This window comes from Somniosus microcephalus, unplaced genomic scaffold (genome assembly GCF_052327205.1).
Source record: "Somniosus microcephalus isolate GS21.2 unplaced genomic scaffold, FLI_Smic_1.0 unresolved_chr6, whole genome shotgun sequence".
NCBI lineage: Eukaryota > Metazoa > Chordata > Chondrichthyes > Squaliformes > Somniosidae > Somniosus > Somniosus microcephalus.
In genome coordinates this window covers 10,110,979-10,138,069 of record NW_028225184.1, presented here as the reverse complement: position 1 = coordinate 10,138,069, position 27,091 = coordinate 10,110,979, and the positions used below count along the sequence as shown (strand labels likewise).

General features: G+C 59.4%; 1 protein-coding gene across 1 annotated transcript in view; it reads left to right on the top strand.

Moving 5' to 3' along the window:
* Nucleotides 1-27,091, top strand: part of LOC147087046 (uncharacterized) — a 60,065-nt gene that overhangs the window by 19,190 nt on the left and 13,784 nt on the right. The window contains exons 4-8 of the mRNA XM_085978021.1: nt 1,698-2,075; nt 12,613-12,810; nt 15,801-15,902; nt 23,339-23,536; nt 26,637-26,738. Coding sequence (XP_085834147.1) covers nt 1,698-2,075; nt 12,613-12,810; nt 15,801-15,902; nt 23,339-23,536; nt 26,637-26,738 — 978 coding nt within the window. The remainder of the gene's footprint in view (nt 1-1,697; nt 2,076-12,612; nt 12,811-15,800; nt 15,903-23,338; nt 23,537-26,636; nt 26,739-27,091) is intronic.

Genomic DNA, 27,091 nt, shown 5'->3' with positions numbered 1-27,091 from the left:
GACTTGACTATTCCAACGCACTCCTGGCCAGCCTCCCACGTTCCGCCCTACCTAAACTTGAGGTCATCCAAAACTCCCGCTGCCCCGTGTCCTAACTCGTCCCGTTCACCCGTCACCCCCTGTGCTCGCTGCCCCACATTGGCTCCCAGTCCGGCAACGCCTCGATTTTAAAATTCTCATCCTCGTTTTCAAATCCTCTCCATGGCCTCCTCGCTCCCTCCCTATCTCTGTAACCTCCTCCAGCCCCTACAACCCTCCCTATCCCTGTAACCTCCTCCAGCCCCTACACCCCTCCCTATCTCTGTAACCTCCTCCAGCCCCTACACCCCTCCCTATCTCTGTAACCTCCTCCAGCCCCGACACCCCTCCCTATCCCTGTAACCTCCTCCAGCCCCGACACCCCTCCCTATCCCTGTAACCTCCTCCAGCCCCTGCACCCCTCCCTATCTCTGTAACCTCCTCCAGCCCCTACACCCCTCCCGATCTCTGTAACCTCCTCCAGCCCCTACAAACCTCCCTATCTCTGTAACCTCCTGCAGCCCCTACACCCCTCCCTATCTCTGTAACCTCCTCCAGCCCCTGCACCCCTCTCTATCTCTGTAACCTCCTCCAGCCCCTACAAACCTCCCTATCTCTGTAACCTCCTGCAGCCCCTACACCCCTCCCTATCTCTGTAACCTCCTCCAGCCCCTGCACCCCTCTCTATCTCTGTAACCTCCTCCAGCCCCTGCACCCCTCCCTATCTCTGTAACCTCCTCCAGCCCCTACAACCCTCCCTATCTCTGTAACCTCCTACAACCCTCCCTATCTCTGTAACCTCCTCCAGCCCCTACAATCATCCCTATCTCTGTAACCTCCTCCAGCCCCTACACCCCTCCCTATCTCTGTAACCTCCTCCAGCCCCTACACCCCTCCCTATCTCTGTAACCTCCTCCAGCCCCTACACCCCTCCCTATCTCTGTAACCTCCTCCAGCCCCTACACCCCTCCCTATCTCTGTAACCTCCTCCAGCCCCTACACCCCTCCCTATCTCTGTAACCTCCTCCAGCCCCTACACCCCTCCCTATCTCTGTAACCTCCTCCAGCCCCTACACACCTCCCTATCTCTGTAACCTCCTCCAGCCCCTACACCCCTCCCTATCTCTGTAACCTCCTCCAGTCCCTACACCCCTCCCTATCTCTGTAACCTCCTCCAGCCCCTACACCCCTCCCTATCTCTGTAACCTCCTCCAGCTCCTACAACCCTCCCTATCTCTGTAACCTCCTCCAGCCCCTACACCCCTCCCTATCTCTGTAACCTCCTCCAGCCCCTACAACCTTCCGAGATCTCTGCGCTCCTCCAATTCTGTCCTCTTGAGCATCCCCTGATTTCCATCGCTCCACCATTGGCGGCCGTGCCTTCAGCTGCCTGGGGCCCCGAGCTCTGGAATTCCCTCCCTAAACCTCTCCGCCTCTCTCTCTCCTCCTTTAAGACGCTCCTTAAAACCTCCCTCTCTGACCCAGCTTTTGGTCACCTGCCCTAATATCTCCTGATGTGGCTCCGTGTCAAATTCTGTCTGATAATCGCTCCTGTGAAGCACCTTGGGAGTTTTTACAGCGGTAAAGGTGCTATATAAATGCCAGTTGTTGTTGTCCCTCGCCCCTCTGTCCCTGCTCTAACTCTCTCCCCTCTCTCTCTCTCTCTCTCTCTCTCTCAGATATCCGACTGCGGGTCCGGGCCGAGTACTGCCAGCACGAGACGGCGCTGGACGGCAACGTGTTCTCCAACAAGCCCGACCCGCTGGAGCGCCAGTTCGAGCGCTTCTCCCAGGCCAACACCATCCTGAAGTCTCGGGACCTGGGCTCCATCATCTGCGACATCAAGTTCTCCGAGCTGACCTACCTGGACGCCTTCTGGCGCGACTACATCAACGGCTCGCTGCTGGAGGCCCTCAAGGGCGTCTTCATCACCGACTCCCTCAAGCAGGCGGTGGGGCACGAGGCCATCCGGCTGCTGGTCAATGTAGACGAGGATGACTATTCGGCCGGGCGACAGAGGTTGCTCCACAATCTGATGGGGCACCACGGCGGACCCTGAGGGTTGAATCTGCCCCTCCCTCCGCCCCCTGAGGGGTTTACCCGCCCCTCTGCCCTTCCCTCCGCTCCCTGAGGGGCAGCACGGTCCCTGAGGGGTTTACCCGCCCCTCCCTCCACTCCGAGGGGCAGCACGGTCCCTGAGGGGTTAACCCGCCCCTCCCTCCGCACCCTCAGGGGCAGCACAGTCCCTGAGGGGTTTACCCGCCCCTCCCTCCACTCCCTGAGCGGCAGCACGGTCCCTGAGGGGCAGCACGGTCCCTGAGGGGTTTACCCGCCCCTCCCTCCACTCCCTGAGCGGCAGCACGGTCCCTGAGGGGCAGCACGGTCCCTGAGGGGTTTACCCGCCCCTCCCTCCACTCCCTGAGCGGCAGCACGGTCCCTGAGGGGCAGCACGGTCCCTGAGGGGTTTACCCGCCCCTCCCTCCACTCCCTGAGAGGCAGCACGGTCCCCGAGGGGCAGCACGGTCCCCGAGGGGCAGCACGGTCCCCGAGGGGCAGCACGGTCCCTGAGGGGTTTACCCGCCCCTCCCTCCACTCCCTGAGGGGCAGCACGGTCCCTGAGGGGCAGCACGGCCCCACGAGGGCTCTGCCTACCCCTCTCCCCCACCCTCCGCTCCCCGAGGGGCAGCACGGCCCCACGAGGGCTCTGCCTACCCCACTACTCCACCCTCCGCTCCCCGAGGAGCAGCACGGCCCCACAAGGGCTCTGCCTACCCCTCTCCTCCTCCCTCCACTCCCCGAGGGATCTCTCGACCCCCACACCCCCTTCCCCCTGCACCTGGATCTGAGGACCTCTCGCTCCCTGACCCTGATTCTCATACCGTGACCCCAAGGATCTCTCGCTCTCCCTCTCCCTCTCCCTCTCCCTCTCTCTCCCCCTCTCTCTCCCCCTCTCCGTCTCTCTCTCTCCGTCTCCCTCTTTCTCTCTTCTCTCGACCCCCACACCCCCTTCCCCCTGCACCTGGATCTGAGGACCTCTCGCTCCTTGACCCTGATTCTCATACCGTGACCCCGAGGATCTCTCGCTCTCTCTCGCTCTCTGTCTCTCTCTCCCTCTCTCTCTCTCTCTCTCCCTGTCTCCCTCTTTCTCTCTTCTCTCCCGACCCACACAGACCCGTGAAGGGCCCGGGTCTTTTCCCCCGTCCCCCACCCACACTACCCCGTCCCACCCCCCCCAGCTTCCACCGCCCTCCCCTCCCCAGCCAGTTCTGAGTTGGCTGATCCCTGGGTGCGGGGGGGGGGCGGTGCGCGGTGTGGCTCTGGTCACTAATACTAGCCTCACTGCCCCGTCTCCCAGGGGAGACACTCCGGATCACCGTGCAGGCGGCATCGGTTCGGCAGCGGCGCACGAGGACAAGGTCGGAGCAGCAACAGAGAAGTTAGCCACCTCCAACTTGTAGATTGACTTCCCCCGGGAGAGGTTGGAAGGGGGAGCAGGCAGCGACCTCCGACCCTTCACCCCCAACCCTCGGAGATCCCGCTTGAGGAGACTTTCGGTGATTTTTTTTTTCCCCAACATGCTGTGCCTCTCTCTCTGTCTGATTTTTGAGTCGCGGTTTTGGTTTGTTTGTCGGCGCGGAGCTAGCCATGAATTATGCGAAGTGTAGCGAACGTGCGATGGTCGTCGGACGTTCTTTCCGCGAGTCGCGAACTGAATTTGTCGTTGTAAAGAAAATAATGAGACCTTTTAACAGTTTGCGCAGCCGAGACTCTCTTTCCAATCGGCAGTTCGCCATCGACTGTGCCTCACAAGCGTCACGGCACCAGAAAGGAGGAAATCTCCCACTACACTGTCCCATCAAACACTCCCAGGGCAGGTACAGCACGGGTTAGATACAGAGTAAAGCTCCCTCTACACTGTCCCATCAAACACTCCCAGGGCAGGTACAGCACGGGTTAGATACAGAGTAAATCTCCCTCTACACTGTCCCATCAAACACTCCCAGGGCAGGTACAGCACGGGTTAGATACAGAGTAAAGCTCCCTCTACACTGTCCCATCAAACACTCCCAGGGCAGGTACAGCACGGGTTAGATATAGTGTAATGCTCCCTCTACACTGTCCCATCAAACAATCCCAGGGCAGGTACAGCACGGGTTAGGTACAGAGTAAAGCTCCCTCTACACTGTCCCATCAAACACTCCCAGGGCAGGTACAGCACGGGGTTAGATACAGAGTAAAGCTCCCTCTACACTGTCCCATCAAACGCTCCCAGGGCAGGTACAGCACGGGTTAGATACATAGTAAAGCTCCCTCTACACTGTCCCATCAAACACTCCCAGGGCAGGTACAGCCCGGGGTTAGATACAGAGTAAAGCTCTCTCTACACTGTCCCATCAAACACTCCCAGGGCAGGTACAGCACGGGGTTAGATACAGAGTAAAGCTCCCTCTACACTGTCCCATCAAACACTCACAGGGCAGGTACAGCACGGGGTTAGATACAGAGTAAAGCTCTCTCTACACTGTCCCATCAAACACTCCCAGGGCAGGTACAGCCCGGGGTTAGATACAGAGTAAAGCTCCCTCTACACTGTCCCATCAAACACTCCCAGGGCAGGTACAGCACGGGGTTAGATACAGAGTAAAGCTCCCTCTGCACTGACCCATCAAACACTCCCAGGGCAGGTACAGCACGGGTTAGATACAGAGTAAAGCTCCCTCTACACTGTCCCATCAAACACTCCCAGGGCAGGTACAGCACGGGTTAGATACAGAGTAAAGCTCCCTCTACACTGTCCCATCAAACACTCCCAGGGCAGGTACAGCACGGGGTTAGATACAGAGTAAAGCTCCCTCTACACTGTCCCATCAAACACTCCCAGGGCAGGTACAGCACGGGGTTAGATACAGAGTAAAGCTCCCTCTACACTGTCCCATCAAACACTCCCAGGGCAGGTACAGCACGGGGTTAGATACAGAGTAAAGCTCTCTCTACACTGTCCCATCAAACACTCCCAGGGCAGGTACAGCCCGGGGTTAGATACAGAGTAAAGCTCCCTCTACACTGTCCCATCAAACACTCCCAGGGCAGGTACAGCACGGGGTTAGATACAGAGTAAATCTCTCTCTGCACTGTCCCATCAAACACTCCCAGGGCAGGTACAGCCCGGGGTTAGATACAGAGTAAAGCTCCCTCTACACTGTCCCATCAAACACTCCCAGGGCAGGTACAGCACGGGGTTAGATACAGAGTAAATCTCCCTCTACACTGTCCCATCAAACACTCCCAGGGCAGGTACAGCACGGGGTTAGATACAGAGTAAAGCTCCCTCTACACTGTCCCATCAAACACTCCCGGGGCAGGTACAGCACGGGGTTAGATACAGAGTAAAGCTCCCTCTACACTGTCCCATCAAACGCTCCCAGGGCAGGTACAGCACGGGTTAGATACATAGTAAAGCTCCCTCTACACTGTCCCATCAAACACTCCCAGGGCAGGTACAGCCCGGGGTTAGATACAGAGTAAAGCTCTCTCTACACTGTCCCATCAAACACTCCCAGGGCAGGTACAGCACGGGGTTAGATACAGAGTAAAGCTCTCTCTACACTGTCCCATCAAACACTCCCAGGGCAGGTACAGCACGGGTTAGATACAGAGTAAAGCTCCCTCTACACTGTCCCATCAAACACTCCCGGGGCAGGTACAGCACGGGTTGGATGCAGAGTGAAGCTGTGCAGAGAAGAGGAATATTGTGAGAACGAAAGAGTTGGCACAGACCCGATCAGCAGAATAGCCTCCTCCTGTGCTGTACTGTTCGACGATTCTATTCGATGATCACACAGACTAATTAACAGAACGCCAGATAGCGCTGAGCGAGTGGACACGTTTGGAGAGCTGCGTGTTCACGGTGGAGGCATTAATTAATTAATTACCCATCGTCTGCATCATCACACTGTCGCTGCTGCAGCAGGGAAGGACGTTTGATGTGTCGTGGGCCTTCTATCACCACACCGCAAAAGAGTGCGTCGCATTTGCTCAGAGGGCCTCCTCCTGCTCCTGTGTGACAGGCTCGAGGGGACTGAATGGGCCTCCTCCTGTTCCTGTGTGACAGGCTCGAGGGGCTGAATGGGCCTCCTCCTGTTCCTGTGTAACAGGCTCGAGGGGCTGAATGGGCCTCCTCCTGTTCCTGTGTAACAGGCTCGAGGGGCTGAATGGACCTCCTCCTGTTCCTGTGTAACAGGCTCGAGGGGCTGAATGGGCTTCCTCCTGTTCCTGTGTAACAGGCTCGAGGGGCTGAATGGGCCTCCTCCTGTTCCTGTGTAACAGGCTCGAGGGGTCTGAATGGACCTCCTCCTGTTCCTGTGTAACAGGCTCGAGGGGCTGAATGGGCTTCCTCCTGTTCCTGTGTAACAGGCTCGAGGGGACTAAATGGGCCTCCTCCTGTTCCTGTGTAACAGGCCCGAGGGGCTGAACGGGCCGCCTCCTGTTCCTGTGTAACAGGCTCGAGGGGGCTGAACGGGCCTCCTGCTGTTCCTGTGTAACAGGCTCAAGGGGGATGAACGGGCCTCCTCCTGTTCCTGTGTGACAGGCTCGAGGGGAGCTGAACGGGCCTCCTCCTGTTCCTGTGTAACAGGCTCGAGGGGGCTGAACGGGCCTCCTCCTGTTCCTGTGTGACAGGCTCGAGGGGGCTGAACGGGCCTCCTCCCGCTCCTGTGTGACAGGCTCGAGGGGGCTGAACGGGCCTCCTGCTGTTCCTGTGTAACAGGCTCGAGGGGGCTGAATGGGCCTCCTCCTGTTCCTGTGTAACGGGCTCGAGGGGCTGAACGGGCCTCCTCCTGTTCCTGTGTAACAGGCTCGAGGGGGCTGAACGGGCCTCCTCCTGTTCCTGTGTAACAGGCTCGAGGGGCCTGAACGGGCCTCCTCCTGTTCCTGTGTAACAGGCTCGAGGGCCTGAACGGGCTTCCTCCTGTTCCTGTGTAACAGGCTCGAGGGGGCTGAACGGGCCTCCTCCTGTTCCTGTGTAACAGGCTCGAGGGCCTGAACGGGCCTCCTCCTGTTCCTGTGTAACAGGCTCGAGGGCCTGAACGGGCCTCCTCCTGTTCCTGTGTAATGGTCGAGGGGGCTGAACGGGCCTCCTCCTGTTCCTGACTCTATCCTGAGAGACTCCGGGCTCGGGCGAGTATGATTTGCCACAGTTCCACGGAGAGCAAAATTGAGCTGGATTTTCTGAAGTCATGGAGCAAATTGTGTGGAATCGAAGGCCAGATAGTCGGGTGTTTCATCCTCTCGCCAGCGTCTGAAATAGAGGATGGAACTCGCAAGGATGCGACTAACACGGACTTTCAAACAGGTAGGCGTGACTCCAGCCAAACTTCTAGACGGCAGACAGGGTCTCTGCTTAACGTCTCATCTGCAAGACACTGCAGGAGTTTCTAGGGACTGAACGGCCTCCTGTTCCTGGGTCAAATATGAGGTGCTGAATGGTAGGACTGCGGGGTAGTACCGAGGGAGTGCCTCACTGTCGGAGGGGCAGTACCGGGGGGGAGCGCCGCACTGTCGGAGGGTCAGTACTGGGGGGGAGCGTCGCCCTGTCGGAGGGGCAGTACCGAGGGAGCGTCGCCCTGTCGGAGGGGCAGTACCGAGGGAGCGCCGCACTGTCGGAGGGGCAGTACTTGGGGGGAGCGTCGCACTGTCGGAGGGGCAGTACCGAGGGAGTGCCGCACTGTCGGAGGGGCAGTACCGAGGGAGTGCCGCACCGTCGGAGGGTCAGTACTGGGGGGGAGCGTCGCACTGTCGGAGGGGCAGTACCGAGGGAGCGCCGCACTGTCGGAGGGGCAGTACCGAGGGAGCGCCGCACTGTCGGAAGCGCAGTACCGAGGGAGCGCCGCACCGTCGGACGGTCAGTACCGGGGGGGTGCGCCGCACCGTCGGAGGGTCAGTACCGAGGGAGCGCCGCACCGTCGGAGGGGCCGGAACTGAGTGAGTGCAGCACTAGAAACATAGAAGATAGGAGCAGGAGTAGGCCATTCGGCCCCTCGAGCCTGCTCCGCCATTCAACAGGATCGTGGCTGATCGTCCAAATTCAGTACCCTGTCCCTGCCTTCTCCCCATAGCCCTTGATCCCTTTAGCCTTAAGAAATATATCTAACTCCTTGAATATATTTAATGAATTGCCCTCAACTGCCTTATGTGGTAGAGAATTCCACAGGTTCACCGCTCTCTGGGTGAAGAAATTCCTCCTCATCTCTGTCCTAAATGGCTTACACCTTATCCTTAGACTGTGTCCCCTGGTTCTGGACTCCCTGACCATCGGGAACATCCTTCCTGCATCTAGTCTGTCTGGTCCTGTTAGAATTTTATAAGTTTCAATGAGATGCCCTCTCATTCTTCTGAACTCCGACGAGTATAAGCCCAATCGACCCAATCTCTCCTCATACATCATTCCTGCCATCCCAGGTATCAGCCTGGTGAATCTTCGCTGCACTCCCTCCACGGCAAGAACATCCTTCCTCAGATAAGGCGACCAAAACAGCACACAATACTCGAGGTGTGTTCTCAACTGCAGCAAGACATCCTCGCTCCTGTACTCGAATCCTCTCGCTACGAAGGCCAACGTAACATTTGCCTTCTTAACCGCCTGCTGCACCTGCACGCTTACCTTCAGCGACTGGTGCACAAGGACGCGCAGGTCTCGTTGCACTTCCCCTTCTCCCAATCTGTTGCCGTTCAGATAATAATCTGCCTTCCTGTTTTTGCCACCGAAGCGGATAACCTCGCATTTATCCACGTTATACTGCATCTGCCACGTCGCCCAACCTGTCCAAATCGTGCTGGAGTTTCTCTGCATCCTCCTCACAGCACATGCGCCCACCCAGCTTTGTGTCATGTTTGAAGGCGCTATATAAGGACAAGTTGTTCATGGCTACGACAAAACAGGCCACAAGGTTGCAGAAGGGCTTTCGCCGGCTGAAGTGGCGAAGTCAAACCTCTGCAGTTGTGAAATACAGGATGCGACGTAACACACGAACAGTCGCCCAGGTGCTTTCTGGCCCGCTTTTGACAACTTTTATCAGCGTGTGGACACTTTTGGGGCTTTGATAATGACAGCTGACAGGTTGCCCGCCGCACAGGATGTGTGAGGGTGAAAGTACGACAGCTCCAACAATTGACTTTTTTTTTTTCCATTCGTTTGCCTGTCGCTGGCCAGGCCAGAACTGTAAGTGGTTTCTGATCCATAGAAACATAGAAGATAGGAGCAGGAGGAGGCCATTCGGCCCCTCGAGCCTGCCCCGCCATTCAACGCGATCGTGGCTGACCATCCAAATTCAGTACCCTGTCCCTGCTTTCTCCCCATCTCCCTCGATCCCTTTAGCCTTAAGAAATATATCCAACTCCTTCTTGAATATATTTAATGACTTGGCCTCTACTGCCTTCTGTGGTAGAGAATTCCACAGGTTCACCACTCTCTGGGTGAAGAAATTCCTCCTCATCTCAGTCCTAAACGGCTTACCCCTTATCCTTAGACTGTGACCCCTGGTTCTGGACTCCCCGACCGTCGGGAACATCCTTCCTGCACCCGGTCCTGTCAGAATTGTATAAGTTTTGATGAGATCCCCTCTCATTCTTCTGAACTCCGACGAGTATAAGCCCAATCGACCCAATCTCTCCTCGTACGTCATTCCTGCCATCCCTGGTATCGGCCTGGTGAATCTTCGCTGCACTCCCTCCGTGGCAAGAACGTCCATCCTCAGGTAAGGCGACCAAAACAGCGCACGATACTCGAGGTGTGTTCTCAACTGCAGCAAGACATCCTCGCTCCTGTACTCGAATCCTTTCGCTACGAAGGCCGACGTACCATTTGCCTTCTTAACCGCCTGCTGCACCTGCATGCTTACCTTCAGCGACTGGTGCACAAGGACACCCAGGTCTCGTTGCACTTCCCCTTCTCCCAATCTATTGCCGTTCAGATAATAATCTGCCTTCCTGTTTTTGCCACCGAAGCGGATAACCTCGCATTTATCCACGTTATACTGCAACTGCCGTGCTTCTGCCCAATCCCCCAACCTGTCCAAATCGCCCTGGAGTTTCTCGGCATCCTCCTCACAGCACACACGCCCACCCAGCTTTGTGTCGTCTGCAAACTTGGAGATATTACATCCAGTTCCCTCGTCCAGATCGTTAATATATATTGTGAATAGCCGGGGCCCAAGGACTGATCCCTGCAGTACCCCACTAGTCACGGCCTGCCACTCGGAAAAAGACCCGTTTATTCCAACTCTTTGCTTTCTGTCCGCCAGCCAGTTCTCTATCCAAGTCAATACCTTGCCCCCAGTCCCACGTGCCTTAACTTTGCACGCTAGTGTCTCATGCGGGACTTTATCGAAAGCCTTCCGAAACACCGGCTAAAACACGCACTACTAAACGAAATCACTATCCCCGTGGAGAATAAAACCCGGATTACAATCGACAGGCACAGAGTACAAAAGAACGACGGAAAACGCCGCGAAAAACTCAGCAGGCCAGGCGGCGTCCGCGGAGAGAGAAACAGAGTCGACGTTTCGGCTACATCGGACGCGACTGGTCACGCCGAGAAAGCCATCGGACTCGAATCGACCGGCATTCCCACACAGAACGAGAGCAGCACGTGGCGGGGCCGGGCTCTCCCGGCACGGCCTCCCCACCTCGAAGCCACTTCAGCGACCTCAGTTCAACGCCACCGTTCAAGCGAGCCTCACCCGGTCTCCGGAGCCCTCCGCGGCCTCGGCCTCGCCTCACTCCCCGGACTCCCCCGACTCCCGTCACCCCGGGCAGTCCGTCCCGGGCCCACTCTGTGAAGCGCCGCACTCCGTGCAAGGCCGCAACGCCGAGCCTCTCTTTATAGGTGCTGCAAGCAGGACTTGCTGAGGCCGAGTGCAGGAGAAGCAGCGTCCTCACATGACTGGCCTCGCCCTTGTCAAGTGCCTTCAGCTGCACACAGTGGCTGGCCTCCCGAGTTAACCCTCGCAGCGCCAGGAGGGAGCCCCCCGCTCTGCCATTAACCCTCGCTGCGTCGGGCAGCGCCCCGCTCTGCCATTAACCCTCGCTGCGCCGGGCCCCGCCCCCGCTCTGCCATTAACCCTCGCCGCGCCGGGCCCCGCCCCCGCTCTGCCGTTAACCCTCGCAGCGCCAGGCCCCGCCCCGCTCCCCATTTAACCCTCGCTGCGCCGGGCCCCGCCCCGCTCCGCCATTAACCCTCGCCGCGCCGGGCCCCGCCCCCGCTCTGCCATTAACCCTCGCTGCGCCGGGACAGCCTCTCTCTCTCTTTAACCCTCGCTGCGCCGGGCCCCGCCCCCGCTCTGCCATTAACCCTCGCTGCGCCGGGGCAGCCTCTCTCTCTCTCTAACCCTCGATGCGCCGGGCCCCGCCTCTCTCTCTCTTTAACCCTCGCTGCGCCGGGAGCGCCCCCGCTCAGCCATTAACCCTCGCCGCGCCGGCCCCGCCCCCGCTCCGCCATTAACCCTCGCCGCGCCGGGCCCCGCCCCCGCTCTGCCATTAACCCTCGCGGCGCCGGGAGGGAGCCCCCCCCCACCCCCTCTCCCTCTCTCTTCAACCCAGGCGTCGCGTCTCCTGCGCTCGCACGGGAAGGCGCCGGGCGAAGGGGAAGGGGCGACGGGGGCGCGGACCGGGGCGTCGCGGAGGGAGCGGCCCCGACGGAACGCCGAAAGGGGAGGGGAGGGGAGGGGAAGACGCGTCCGGCGGCGGGATCGCGCCGCAAACGGCGGAGGACGAGCCGTCGAAGGCGGAGGCCGGCGGGCCGAAAGGCGAAGGCGAGGGGAACACGGTCGCCGTTCCGGGAGGGAGGGGGAAGGGGGCGAGAGCAGAAGCGCGGCAAACGGAACGCACACGGTCGAGGCGTCAGTCGCACGGGGCCCCGGCGAGACCGCGCCTCGAGCGCCGCGCGCGGTTTCGGTCGCCTCGTCCGAGGAAGGACGTCCTCGCCGCGGAGGGAGTTCGGCGCGAACGTTCGCCGCACCGACGCCCGGGACGACGCGCGGGGACGGATCGGCTCGATCGGGCTCGCGCTCGCCGGAGTTCAGAAGAACGAGAGGGCGTCTCGTCGAAGCTTCTCGCACTCCGACAGCGCCGGACACACCGGACGCGGGAAGGACGTTCCCGACGGCGGGGGAGCGCAGAACCGGGGGTCGCAGTCCAAGGCCGAGGGGCAGGCCGGCCAGGACAGAGACGAGGAGGAATTTCTTCACCCAGAGAGCGGCGAACCTGTGCAATTCTCGACCGCAGAAGGCGGCCGAGGCCAATTCGTTAAGGATACTCGACGAGGAGTCGGAGATGTTTCTCGAGGCTAAGGGCGTCGAGGGAGACGGGGAGAAGGCAGGGACCGGGTGCTGAATTTGGACGATCGGCCGCGATCTCGTCGAGCGGCGGAGCGGGCCCGAGGGGCCGAACGGCCTGCTCCTATCGACGTTTCTAAGCAGAGGGTCGCGGTCGACGGGGGTTTGTGCGACCGGGAGGCCGTTTCCGGCGGCGTTCCGCAGGGCTCGGCACTCGGTCCCTCGCTTTTTGCGGTACACGTCGACGACCTCGACTTGAACACAGGGGGTCGGATGAAGAAGTTTGCAGACGAGACGAAAATCGGCCGCGCGGCCGAGACCGAAGAAGGAAGCCGCAGACCGCAGGAAGACAGCAATAAATCGGTCAGGCGGCCAGAACAGCGGCAAATGCGATTCAATCCGGAGCAGCGCGAGGTAGCGCACGTGGGGAGGGCCGACGAGGAAAGGGAACACACGTTAAACGGTGGGACGCCGAGCAGCGCAGAGGAACAAAGGGACCTCGTGGTGCACGTCCACAGATCCCCGAAGGTAGCAGGCCAGGTGGATAAGGCGGTTAAGAAGGCGTACGGCGCGCTCGCCTTCATTAGCCGTGGCATAGAACACAAGAGCAGGGAGGTTATGCTTCAACTGTACAGGACGCTAGATCATCACATCAAATCAAATCAACTTTGACCGTCACCGTTAGCGCACAAGCGCGGTACGACGAAACGTAGGCTCGCCGCTGCCGAGAGCGTACGTTTAGATCGAGACATTTCAACGTTCGACATTCATTCGGCTCGTGACACATTCACATCAACGCGACCGCAATAAAGCGCGTCGGCAGACGCGCAGGCTTTAGAGTTGATTTGCGGAGTTCGGTCGGACGACAGCCCCGGGAAAGGAGCCGGTCCGAAATCCGGTCGTCCGGGTGCGAACGCACCCATAGCGTCTCCCAGACGGCAGGAGGGCGAACAGACCGCGGCCGGGGCGGGTAGGCTCTTCGACGACGGCCCGCGACCTCCGTAGACAGCGTTTCTGGCACACGCGCTCTATTACGGTCGGTAGCCGGGCGCCGGTAACGCGTCGGGCGGTTTGGACCGCCCGCCGCAGGGCTTTCCGGTCGCAGCAGCCGCAGCTGCCGTACCGCGCCGCCAGACGGTTTGCCTCGTCTACAATACCGCGTGCGGTTCTGGTCGCCGCATTACAGGATCGACGCGATCGCACTCGAGAGGGGACGGAGGAGATTTACAAGGATGTCGCCGAGAGTAGAGAATCGCCGCTAGGAGGATAGGCTGGGCTCGTTATCCTTGGGACAGAGGAGGCCGAGGGGAGACCTTTATTGAGGTGGGTCAAATTATGACGGGCCTAGATAGAGTGGCTCGAAAGGACCTCTTTCCCTCAGCGGAGGGCTCTCGAACCAGGGGGCGCAGATTTAAAGTAATCGGGGGAAGGGTCAGAGGGGATTCGAAGGGACATTTCTTCACCCAGAGGGTCGTGGGGGTCTGGAGCTCCCTGCCCGAAAGGGGCGGGAGAGGCAGGAACCCTCGCCGCATTGACAATGCGCTCGGACGCGCACTCGGGACGCTCCGACACGCAGGGCCACGCACCAAGAGCCGGGAAGCGGGATCGGGCAGGACAGCTCTTTACCGGCCGGCGCGCCGAAACGGCCTCATTCCGCGCCGTCGCTTTCGACGATTCCCCACGCGGGGATCCGACGCCGTGTTTTCCGACGACGTCGGTACAAAGAAGGTTCGCTCGGTCGATCCCGGGGACGAGGGGACGGACGCACGAGGAGAGGTCGAGTAGATCGGGACTCTACTCGTTGGAGTTCAGAAGAACGAGAGGCCATCTTATCGAAACGTAGAAGGTCGCGAAGGGGTTGGATCGGGCGGATGCGGGGAGGGCGTTGCCGACGACGGGCGAAACTAGAACTAGGGGGCGGAGTCTTAGAATAAGGGGCTGCTCTTTCAAAACCGAGACGAGGAGGAACTACTTCGCTCAGAGGGCGGTAGGTCCATGGAATATGCTGCCCCAAAAAGCTGTCCAAGCTACATCGTGACATCAATTTCAAACAGAAATAGACACTTTCCTAGAAGTCAAGGGAATTAAGGGTTACGGGGAGCGGGCAGGAATTTGGACACGAGTCTAGGTCCGGATCGGTCGCGGCCCCGCGGGTAGCGGAGCGGGCCCAGGGGCCGCGTAGCCCGATCCCGCTCCGATTTCGTGCGTCCGATTCCGTTAGATTCAGGAGACGGTTCCGTCACAGCGGATCGGCGGTCAGGATCGGATCGGCCGCGATCTCGTCGAACGGCGGAGCGGGCCCGAGGGGCCGAACGGCCGACTCCTGCTCCGACCTTCTATGTTTCTATGTCTGCTGTGGCGTTTCGAGTGCTCGTCTAAATGCTTCTCGAATGTCGTGAGGGTCCCTGCCTCGACCACCCTTTCAGGCGGTGAGTTCCAGATTCCAACCACCCTCTGGGTGAATAAGTTCTTCCTCAAATCCCCTCTAAACCTCCCGCCCCTTACCTTGAAACTATGCCCCCTGGTTATTGACCCCTCTACTCGGGGGGTGGGGGGGGGGAAAGTTCCTTTCTATCTACCCTATCTACGCCCCTCGTAATTATCATCTGAACGGCAATAGATTGGGAGAAGGGGAAGTGCGAGAGGGTTCGAGTCTGTACAGGACGTCTCGCTGCAGTCGCACAGGGTCTTGGGGAGACCGCACCTCGAGTATCGTGTGCAGTTTTGGTCGCCTTATCTGAGGAAGGACGTTCTTGCCACGGAGGGAGTGCAGCGAAGATTCACCAGACCGATACCTGGGATGGCAGGAATGACGTACGAAGAGAGATTGGGTCGATCGGGCTAATATTCGCTAGAGTTTAGAAGAATGAGAGGGGATCTCATCGAAACTTATAACATTCTAACAGGACTAGACAGACTAGATGCAGGAAGGATGTTCCCGACGGTCGAGGAGTCCAGAACCAGGGGTCACAGTCTAAGGATAAGGGGTAAACCGTTTAGGACTGAGATGAGGAGCGATTTCTTCACTCAGAGGGCGGTGAATCTTTGGAACTCTCTGCCCCACAGGGCTGCGGAGGCTCCGTCATCGAGTATATTCAAGACGGAAATCGAGAGATTTTTGGACTCTAGGGGAATCCAGGGAAAGTGCAATCGTGTGCAAATTAGCTGCCGCGGTTCCCACATTTAAAACACCGAGCACATTGGCCGCGAAGTGCTTTGGAACGTCCCGAGGCGGAAGAAGGCGAGTTCTGTCCATTCTTGTCCGGCACGTTTCCAGCACCGCAGATAATTACCGGAAAGGGATCTATTCGGTGTCTGAGGTTGGGCCGATTCTAAAGGTACAGGGAGGCTCCGGGAGCTCGGAGATCCGGCGGGAAACGTGGTGACCGAGCCGATAGTGTAACAGGTACCGGCGAACAGACAGCTAACTCCTTCTCCTCCTCCATCTTCCAGTGTCTCCGGATCCGGTGGACAAATACCTGGAGGACACGTCAGTGACATACGTGATGCCTCGAACATCGTCGGCGACTGGAGGATCAGAATGCGGCAAATCAGGTACAGCACGGGGTTCGATACAGAGTAAAGCTCCCTCCGCACCGTCCCGTCAAACACTCCCGGGGCAGGTACAGCACGGGGTCAGATACAGAGTAAAGCTCCCTCTACACTGTCCCCGTCAAACACTCCCAGGGCAGGAACAGCACGGGGTTAGATACACAGTAAAGCTCCCTCCGCACCGTCCAAGCAAACACTCCCAGGGCAGGTACAGCACGGGGTTAGATACAGAGTAAAGCTCCCTCTGCACCGTCCAAGCAAACACTCCCGGGGCAGGTACAGCACGGGGTTAGATACAGAGTAAAGCTCCCTCTACACTGTCCCATCAAACACTCCCAGGGCAGGTACAGCACGGGGTTAGATACAGAGTAAAGCTCCCTCTACACTGCCCCATCAAACACTCCCAGGACAGGTACAGCACGGGGTTAGATACAGAGTAAAGCTCCCTCTACCCTGTCCCATCAAACACTCCCAGGGCAGGAACAGCACGGGGTTAGATACAGAGTAAAGCTGCCTCTACACTGTCCCATCAAACACTCCCAGGGCAGGTACAGCACGGGGTTAGATACAGAGTAAAGCTCCTTCTACACTGTCCCAGCAAACACTCCCAGGGCAGGTACAGCATGGGTTAGATACAGAGTAAAGCTCTCTCTACACTGTCCCATCAAACACTCCCAGGGCAGGTACAGCACGGGGTCAGATACAGAGTAAAGCTCCCTCTACACTGTCCCATCAAACACTCCCAGGGCAGGTACAGCACGGGGTCAGATACAGAGTAAAGCTCCCTCCGCACCGTCCCATCAAACACTCCCGGGGCAGGTACAGCACGGGGTTAGATACAGAGTAAAGCTGCCTCCGCACCGTCCCGTCAAACACTCCCGGGGCAGGTACAGCACGGGGTTAGATACAGAGTAAAGCTCTCTCTACACTGTCCCATCAAACACTCCCGGGGCAGGTACAGCACAGGGTTAGATACAGAGTAAAGCTCTCTACACCGTCCCGTCAAACACTCCCGGGGCAGGTACAGCACGGGGTTAGATACAGAGTAAAGCTCTCTCTACACTGTCCCATCAAACACTCCCGGGGCAGGTACAGCATGGGTTAGATACAGAGTAAAGCTCTCTACACCGTCCCGTCAAACACTCCCGGGGCAGGTACAGCACGGGGTTAGATACAGAGTAAAGCTCTCTCTACACTGTCCCGTCAAACACTCCCGGGGCAGGTACAGCACGGGTTAGATACAGAGTAAAGCTCTCTACACCGTCCCGTCAAACACTCCCGGGGCAGGTACAGCACGGGGTTAGATACAGAGTAAAGCTCTCTACACCATCCCGTCAAACACTCCCGGGGCAGGTACAGCATGGGTTAGATACAGAGTAAAGCTCCCTCTACACTGACCCATCAAACACTCCCGGGGCAGGTACAGCACGGGATAGATGCAGAGTAAAGCTCCCTCTACACTGTCCCATCAAACACTCCCAGGGCAGGTACAGCACGGGATAGATACAGAGTAAAGCTCCCTCTACACTGTCCCATCAAACACTCCCGGGGCAGGTACAGCACGGGTTAGATACAGAGTAAAGCTCTCTACACTGTCCCATCAAACACTCCCGGGGCAGGTACAGCATGGGTTAGATACAGAGTAAAGCTCCCTCTACACTGTCCCATCAAACACTCCCGGGGCAGGTACAGCATGGGTTAGATACAGAGTAAAGCTCTCTGCACCGTCCCGTCAAACACTCCCGGGGCAGGTACAGCACGGGGTTAGATACAGAGTAAAGCTCTCTCTACACTGTCCCATCAAACACTCCCGGGGCAGGCACAGCACGGGTTAGATGCAGAGTAAAGCTGTGCAGAGAAGAGGAATATTGTGAGAACGAAAGAGTTGGCACAGACCCGATCAGCAGAATAGCCTCCTCCTGCGCTGTACTGTTCGACGATTCTATTCGATGATCACACGGACTAATTAACAGAACGCCAGATAGCGCTGAGGGAGTGGACACGTTTGGAGAGCTGTGCGTTCGCGGTGGAGGGATTAATTAATTACCCGCCGTCTGCATCATCTCCCTGTCACACTGTCGCTGCTGCAGCAGGGAAGGACGTTTGATGTGTCGTGGGCCTTCTATCGCCACACCGCAAAAGAGTGCATCGCATTTGCTCAGAGGGCCTCCTCCGGTTCCTGTGTAACAGGCTCGAGGGGCTGAATGGGCCTCCTCCTGTTCCTGTGTAACAGGCTCGAGGGGGCTGAATGGCCTCCTCCTGTTCCTGTGTAACAGGCTCGAGAGGCTGAATGGGCCTCCTCCTGTTCCTGTGTAACAGGCTCGAGGGGCTGAATGGACCTCCTCCTGTTCCTGTGTAACAGGCTCGAGGGGCTGAATGGGCTTCCTCCTGTTCCTGTGTAACAGGCTCGAGGGGCTGAATGGGCCTCCTCCTGTTCCTGTGTAACAGGCTCAAGGGGTCTGAATGGACCTCCTCCTGTTCCTGTGTAACAGGCTCGAGGGGTCTGAATGGACCTCCTCCTGTTCCTGTGTAACAGGCTCGAGGGGCTGAATGGGCTTCCTCCTGTTCCTGTGTAACAGGCTCGAGGGGACTAAATGGGCCTCCTCCTGTTCCTGTGTAACAGGCCCGAGGGGCTGAACGGGCCGCCTCCTGTTCCTGTGTAACAGGCTCGAGGGGGCTGAACGGGCCTCCTGCTGTTCCTGTGTAACAGGCTCAAGGGGGATGAACGGGCCTCCTCCTGTTCCTGTGTGACAGGCTCGAGGGGAGCTGAACGGGCCTCCTCCTGTTCCTGTGTAACAGGCTCGAGGGCCTGAACGGGCCTCCTCCTGTTCCTGTGTAATGGTCGAGGGGGCTGAACGGGCCTCCTCCTGTTCCTGTGTAATGGTCGAGGGGGCTGAACGGGCCTCCTCCTGTTCCTGACTCTCTATCCTGAGAGACTCCGGGCTCGGACGAGTATGATTTCCCACAGTTCCACGGAGAGCAGAATTGAGCTGGATTTTCTGAAGTCGTGGAGCAAATTGTGTGGAATCGAAGGCCAGATAGTCGGGTGTTTCATCCTCTCGCCAGCGTCTGAAATAGAGGATGGAACTCGCAAGGATGCGACTAACACGGACTTTCAAACAGGTAGGCGTGACTCCAGCCAAACTTCGAGACGGCAGACAGGCTCTCTGCTTAACGTCTCATCCGCAAGACACTGCAGGAGTTTCGAGGGACTGAACGGCCTCCTGTTCCTGGGTCAAATATGAGGTGCTGAATGGTAGGACTGCGGGGTAGTACCGAGGGAGCGCCGCACTGTCGGAGGGTCAGTACCGGGGGGGAGCGCCGCACTGTCAGAGGGGCAGTACCGAGGGAGCGCCGCACTGTCGGAGGGTCAGTACCGAGGGAGCGTCGCACTGTCGGAGGGGCAGTACCGAGGGAGCGTCGCACCGTCGGAGGGGCCAGTACTGGGGGGGAGCGTCGCACTGTCGGAGGGGCAGTACCGAGGGAGCGCCGCACTGTCGGAGGGGCAGTACTGAGGGAGCGCCGCACTGTCGGAAGCGCAGTACCGAGGGAGCGCCGCACTGTCGGAGGGGCAGTACCGAGGGAGCGCCGCACTGTCGGAGGGTCAGTACCGGGGGGGAGCGCCGCACTGTCGGAGGGGCAGTACCGAGGGAGCGCCGCACTGTCGGAGGGGCAGTACTGAGGGAGCGCCGCACTGTCGGAAGCGCAGTACCGAGGGAGCGCCGCACCGTCGGACGGTCAGTACCGGGGGGGTGCGCCGCACCGTCGGAGGGTCAGTACCGAGGGAGCGCCGCACCGTCGGAGGGGCCGGTACTGAGTGAGTGCAGCACTAGAAACATAGAAGATAGGAGCAGGAGTAGGCCGTTCGGCCCCTCGAGCCTGCTCCGCCATTCAACGCGATCGTGGCTGACCGTCCAAATTCAGTACCCTGTCCCTGCCTTCTCCCCATCTCCCTCGATCCCTTTAGCCTTAAGAAATATATCCAACTCCTTCTTGAATATATTTAATGACTTGGCCTCTACTGCCTTCTGTGGTAGAGAATTCCACAGGTTCACCACTCTCTGGGTGAAGAAATTCCTCCTCATCTCAGTCCTAAACGGCTTACCCCTTATCCTTAGACTGTGACCCCTGGTTCTGGACTCCCCGACCGTCGGGAACATCCTCCCTGCATCCGGTCTGTCCGGTCCTGTCAGAATTGTATAAGTTTCGATGAGATCCCCTCTCATTCTTCTAAACTCCGACGAGTATAAGCCCAATCGACCCAATCTCTCCTCGTCCGTCATTCCTGCCATCCCAGGTATCGGCCTGGTGAATCTTCGCTGCACTCCCTCCGTGGCAAGAACATCCTTCCTCAGGTAAGGCGACCAAAACAGCGCACGATACTCGAGGTGTGTTCTCAACTGCAGCAAGACATCCTCGCTCCTGTACTCGAATCCTTTCGCTACGAAGGCCGACGTACCATTTGCCTTCTTAACCGCCTGCTGCACCTGCATGCTTACCTTCAGCGACTGGTGCACAAGGACACCCAGGTCTCGTTGCACTTCCCCTTCTCCCAATCTATTGCCGTTCAGATAATTGCCTTCCTGTTTTTGCCACCGAAGCGGATAACCTCGCATTTATCCACGTTATACTGCAACTGCCGTGCTTCTGCCCAATCCCCCAACCTGTCCAAATCGCCCTGGAGTTTCTCGGCATCCTCCTCACAGCACACACGCCCACCCAGCTTTGTGTCGTCTGCAAACTTGGAGATATTACATCCAGTTCCCTCGTCCAGATCGTTAATATATATTGTGAATAGCCGGGGCCCAAGGACCGATCCCTGCAGTACCCCACTAGTCACGGCCTGCCACTCGGAAAAAGACCCGTTTATTCCAACTCTTTGCTTTCTGTCCGCCAGCCAGTTCTCTATCCAAGTCAATACCTTGCCCCCAGTCCCACGTGCCTTAACTTTGCACGCTAGTGTCTCATGCGGGACTTTATCGAAAGCCTTCCAAAACACTGGCTAAAACACGCACTACTAAACGAAATCACTATCCCCGTGGAGAATAAAACCCGGATTACAATCGACAGGCACAGAGTACAAAAGAACGACGGAAAACGCCGCGAAAAACTCAGCAGGCCAGGCGGCGTCCGCGGAGAGAGAAACAGAGTCGACGTTTCGGCTACATCGGACGCGACTGGTCACGCCGAGAAAGCCATCGGACTCGAATCGACCGGCATTCCCACACAGAGCGAGAGCAGCACGTGGCGGGGCCGGGCTCTCCCGGCACGGCCTCCCCCCCCCCACCTCGAAGCCACTTCAGCGACCTCAGTTCAACGCCACCGGTCAAGCGAGCCTCACCCGGTCTCCGGAGCCCTCCGCGGCCTCGGCCTCGCCTCGCCTCACTCCCCGGACTCCCCCGACTCCCGTCGCCCCGGGCAGTCCGTCCCGGGCCCACTCTGTGAAGCGCCGCACTCCGTGCAAGGCCGCAACGCCGAGCCTCTCTTTATAGGTGCTGCAAGCAGGACTTGCTGAGGCCGAGTGCAGGAGAAGCAGCGTCCTCACATGACTGGCCTCGCCCTTGTCAAGTGCCTTCAGCTGCACAGTGGCTGGCCTCCCGAGTTAACCCTCGCAGCGCCAGGAGGGAGCCCCCCGCTCTGCCATTAACCCTCGCTGCGTCGGGCAGCACCCCCGCTCTGCCATTAACCCTCGCTGCGCCGGGCCCCGCCCCCGCTCTGCCATTAACCCTCGCTGCGTCGGGCAGCGCCCCGCTCTGCCATTAACCCTCGCTGCGCCGGGCCCCGCCCCCGCTCTGCCATTAACCCTTGCCGCGCCGGGCCCCGCCCCCGCTCCGCCTTTAACCCTCGCTGCGCCGGGCCCCGCCCCGCTCTGCCGTTAACCCTCGCAGCGCCAGGCCCCGCCCCCGCTCCGCATTTAACCCTCGCAGCGCCGGGGCAGCCTCTCTCTCTCTTTAACCCTCGCTGCGCCGGGAGCGCCCGCTCTGCCATTAACCCTCGCTGCGCCGGGCCCCGCCCCCGCTCTGCCATTAACCCTCGCTGCGCCGGGGCAGCCTCTCTCTCTCTTTAACCCTCGCCGCGCCGGGAGCGCCCCGCTCCGCCATTATCCCTCGCCGCGCCGGGCCCCGCCCCCGCTCTGCCATTAACCCTCGCTGCGCCGGGACAGCCTCTCTCTCTCTCTCTCTTTAACCCTCGCTGCGCCGGGCCCCGCCCCCGCTCTGCCATTAACCCTCGCTGCGCCGGGGCAGCCTCTCTCTCTCTCTAACCCTCGATGCGCCGGGCCCCGCCTCTCTCTCTCTTTAACCCTCGCTGCGCCGGGAGCGCCCCCGCTCAGCCATTAACCCTCGCCGCGCCGGCCACGCCCCCGCTCCGCCATTAACCCTCGCGGCGCCGGGAGGGAGCCCCCTCTCCCTCTCTCTCTCTCTTCAACCCAGGCGTCGCGTCTCCTGCGCTCGCACGGGAAGGTGCCGGGCGAAGGGGAAGGGTCGCCGGGGGCGACGGAGGAGCGGACCGGGGCGTCGCGGAGGGAGCGGCCCCGACGGAACGCCGAAAGGGGAGGGGAGGGGAGGGGAAGACGCGTCCGGCGGCGGGATCGCGCCGCAAACGGCGGAGGACGAGCCGTCGAAGGCGGAGGCCGGCGGGCCGAAAGGCGAAGGCGAGGGGAACACGGTCGCCGTTCCGGGAGGGAGGGGGAAGGGGGCGAGAGCAGAAGCGCGGCAAACGGAACGCACACGGTCGAGGCGTCCGTCGCACGGGGCCCCGGCGAGACCGCGCCTCGAGCGCCGCGCGCGGTTTCGGTCGCCTCGTCCGAGGAAGGACGTCCTCGCCGCGGAGGGAGTTCGGCGCGAACGTTCGCCGCACCGACGCCCGGGACGACGCGCGGGGACGGATCGGCTCGATCGGGCTCGCGCTCGCCGGAGTTCAGAAGAACGAGAGGGCGTCTCGTCGAAGCTTCTCGCATTCCGACAGCGCCGGACACACCGGACGCGGGAAGGACGTTCCCGACGGCGGGGGAGCGCAGAACCGGGGGTCGCAGTCCAAGGCCGAGGGGCAGGCCGGCCAGGACAGAGACGAGGAGGAATTTCTTCACCCAGAGAGCGGCGAACCTGTGCAATTCTCGACCGCAGAAGGCGGCCGAGGCCAATTCGTTAAGGATACTCGACGAGGAGTCGGAGATGTTTCTCGAGGCTAAGGGCGTCGAGGGAGACGGGGAGAAGGCAGGGACCGGGTGCTGAATTTGGACGATCGGCCGCGATCTCGTCGAGCGGCGGAGCGGGCCCGAGGGGCCGAACGGCCTGCTCCTATCGACGTTTCTAAGCAGAGGGTCGCGGTCGACGGGGGTTTGTGCGACCGGGAGGCCGTTTCCGGCGGCGTTCCGCAGGGCTCGGCACTTGGTCCCTCGCTTTTTGCGGTACACGTCGACGACCTCGACTTGAACACAGGGGGTCGGATGAAGAAGTTTGCAGACGAGACGAAAATCGGCCGCGCGGCCGAGACCGAAGAAGGAAGCCGCAGACCGCAGGAAGACAGCAATAAATCGGTCAGGCGGCCAGAACAGCGGCAAATGCGATTCAATCCGGAGCAGCGCGAGGTAGCGCACGTGGGGAGGGCCGACGAGGAAAGGGAACACACGTTAAACGGTGGGACGCCGAGCAGCGCAGAGGAACAAAGGGACCTCGTGGTGCACGTCCACAGATCCCCGAAGGTAGCAGGCCAGGTGGATAAGGCGGTTAAGAAGGCGTACGGCGCGCTCGCCTTCATTAGCCGTGGCATAGAACACAAGAGCAGGGAGGTTATGCTTCAACTGTACAGGACGCTAGATCATCACATCAAATCAAATCAACTTTGACCGTCACCGTTAGCGCACAAGCGCGGTACGACGAAACGTAGGCTCGCCGCTGCCGAGAGCGTACGTTTAGATCGAGACATTTCAACGTTCGACATTCATTCGGCTCGTGACACATTCACATCAACGCGACCGCAATAAAGCGCGTCGGCAGACGCGCAGGCTTTAGAGTTGATTTGCGGAGTTCGGTCGGACGACAGCCCCGGGAAAGGAGCCGGTCCGAAATCCGGTCGTCCGGGTGCGAACGCACCCGTAGCGTCTCCCAGACGGCAGGAGGGCGAACAGACCGCGGCCGGGGCGGGTAGGCTCTTCGACGACGGCCCGCGACCTCCGTAGACAGCGTTTCTGGCACACGCGCTCTATTACGGTCGGTAGCCGGGCGCCGGTAACGCGTCGGGCGGTTTGGACCGCCCGCCGCAGGGCTTTCCGGTCGCAGCAGCCGCAGCTGCCGTACCGCGCCGCCAGACGGTTTGCCTCGTCTACAATACCGCGTGCGGTTCTGGTCGCCGCATTACAGGATCGACGCGATCGCACTCGAGAGGGGACGGAGGAGATTTACAAGGATGTCGCCGAGAGTAGAGAATCGCCGCTAGGAGGATAGGCTGGGCTCGTTATCCTTGGGACAGAGGAGCCCGAGGGGAGACCTTTATTGAGGTGGGTCAAATTATGACGGGCCTAGATAGAGTGGCTCGAAAGGACCTCTTTCCCTCAGCGGAGGGCTCTCGAACCAGGGGGCGCAGATTTAAAGTAATCGGGGGAAGGGTCAGAGGGGATTCGAAGGGACATTTCTTCACCCAGAGGGTCGTGGGGGTCTGGAGCTCCCTGCCCGAAAGGGGCGGGAGAGGCAGGAACCCTCGCCGCATTGACAATGCGCTCGGACGCGCACTCGGGACGCTCCGACACGCAGGGCCACGCACCAAGAGCCGGGAAGCGGGATCGGGCAGGACAGCTCTTTACCGGCCGGCGCGGACACGGCGCGCCGAAACGGCCTCATTCCGCGCCGTCGCTTTCGACGATTCCCCACGCGGGGATCCGACGCCGTGTTTTCCGACGACGTCGGTACAAAGAAGGTTCGCTCGGTCGATCCCGGGGACGAGGGGACGGACGCACGAGGAGAGGTCGAGTAGATCGGGACTCTACTCGTTGGAGTTCAGAAGAACGAGAGGCCATCTTATCGAAACGTAGAAGGTCGCGAAGGGGTTGGATCGGGCGGATGCGGGGAGGGCGTTGCCGACGACGGGCGAAACTAGAACTAGGGGGCGGAGTCTTAGAATAAGGGGCTGCTCTTTCAAAACCGAGACGAGGAGGAACTACTTCGCTCAGAGGGCGGTAGGTCCGTGGAATATGCTGTCCCAAAAAGCTGTCCAAGCTACATCGTGACATCAATTTCAAACAGAAATAGACACTTTCCTAGAAGTCAAGGGAATTAAGGGTTACGGGGAGCGGGCAGGAATTTGGACACGAGTCTAGGTCCGGATCGGTCGCGGCCCCGCGGGTAGCGGAGCGGGCCCAGGGGCCGCGTAGCCCGATCCCGCTCCGATTTCGTGCGTCCGATTCCGTTAGATTCAGGAGACGGTTCCGTCACAGCGGATCGGCGGTCAGGATCGGATCGGCCGCGATCTCGTCGAACGGCGGAGCGGGCCCGAGGGGCCGAACGGCCGACTCCTGCTCCGACCTTCTATGTTTCTATGTCTGCTGTGGCGTTTCGAGTGCTCGTCTAAATGCTTCTCGAATGTCGTGAGGGTCCCTGCCTCGACCACCCTTTCAGGCGGTGAGTTCCAGATTCCAACCACCCTCTGGGTGAATAAGTTCTTCCTCAAATCCCCTCTAAACCTCCCGCCCCTTACCTTGAAACTATGCCCCCTGGTTATTGACCCCTCTACTCGGGGGGGGGGGGGGGGAAAGTTCCTTTCTATCTACCCTATCTACGCCCCTCGTAATTATCATCTGAACGGCAATAGATTGGGAGAAGGGGAAGTGCGACGAGACCCGGGCGTCCTCGTGCGCCAGTCGCTGCAGGTGAGCACGCGGGCGCAGCAGGCGGTTAAGAAGCCAAATGGTACGTCGGCCTTCGTAGCGAGAGGGTTCGAGTACAGGAGCAAGGACGTCTCGCTGCAGTCGCACAGGGTCTTGGGGAGACCGCACCTTGAGTATTGTGTGCAGTTTTGGTCGCCTTATCTGAGGAAGGACGTTCTTGCCACGGAGGGAGTGCAGCGAAGATTCACCAGACCGATACCTGGGATGGCAGGAATGACGTACGAAGAGAGATTGGGTCGATCGGGCTAATATTCGCTAGAGTTTAGAAGAATGAGAGGGGATCTCATCGAAACTTATAACATTCTAACAGGACTAGACAGACTAGATGCAGGAAGGATGTTCCCGACGGTCGAGGAGTCCAGAACCAGGGGTCACAGTCTAAGGATAAGGGGTAAACCGTTTAGGACTGAGATGAGGAGCGATTTCTTCACTCAGAGGGCGGTGAATCTTTGGAACTCTCTGCCCCACAGGGCTGCGGAGGCTCCGTCATCGAGTATATTCAAGACGGAAATCGAGAGATTTTTGGACTCTAGGGGAATCCAGGGAAAGTGGAATTGTGTGCAAATTAGCTGCCGCGGTTCCTACATTTAAAACACTGAGCACCTTGGCTGTGAAGTGCTTTGGAACGTCCTGAGGTGGAAGAAGGCGAGTTCTGTCCATTCTTGTCTGGCACGTTTCCAGCACCGCAGATAATTACCGGAAAGGGATCTATTCGGTGTCTGAGGTTGGGCCGATTCTAAAGGTACAGGGAGGCTCTGGGAGCTCGGAGATCCGGCGGGAAATGTGGTGACCGAGCCGATAGTGTAACAGGTACCGGCGAACAGACAGCTAACTCCTTCTCCTCCTCCATCTTCCAGTGTCTCCGGATCCGGTGGACAAATACCTGGAGGACACGTCAGTGACATACGTGATGCCTCGAACATCGTCGGCGACTGGAGGATCAGAATGCGGCAAATCAGGTACAGCACGGGGTTAGATACAGAGTAAAGCTCCCTCCGCACCGTCCCGTCAAACACTCCCGGGGCAGGTACAGCACGGGGTCAGATACAGAGTAAAGCTCCCTCTACACTGTCCCCGTCAAACACTCCCAGGGCAGGAACAGCACGGGGTTAGATACACAGTAAAGCTCCCTCCGCACCGTCCAAGCAAACACTCCCAGGGCAGGTACAGCACGGGGTTAGATACAGAGTAAAGCTCCCTCCGCACCGTCCAAGCAAACACTCCCGGGGCAGGTACAGCACGGGGTCAGATACAGAGTAAAGCTCCCTCTACCCTGTCCCATCAAACACTCCCAGGGCAGGAACAGCACGGG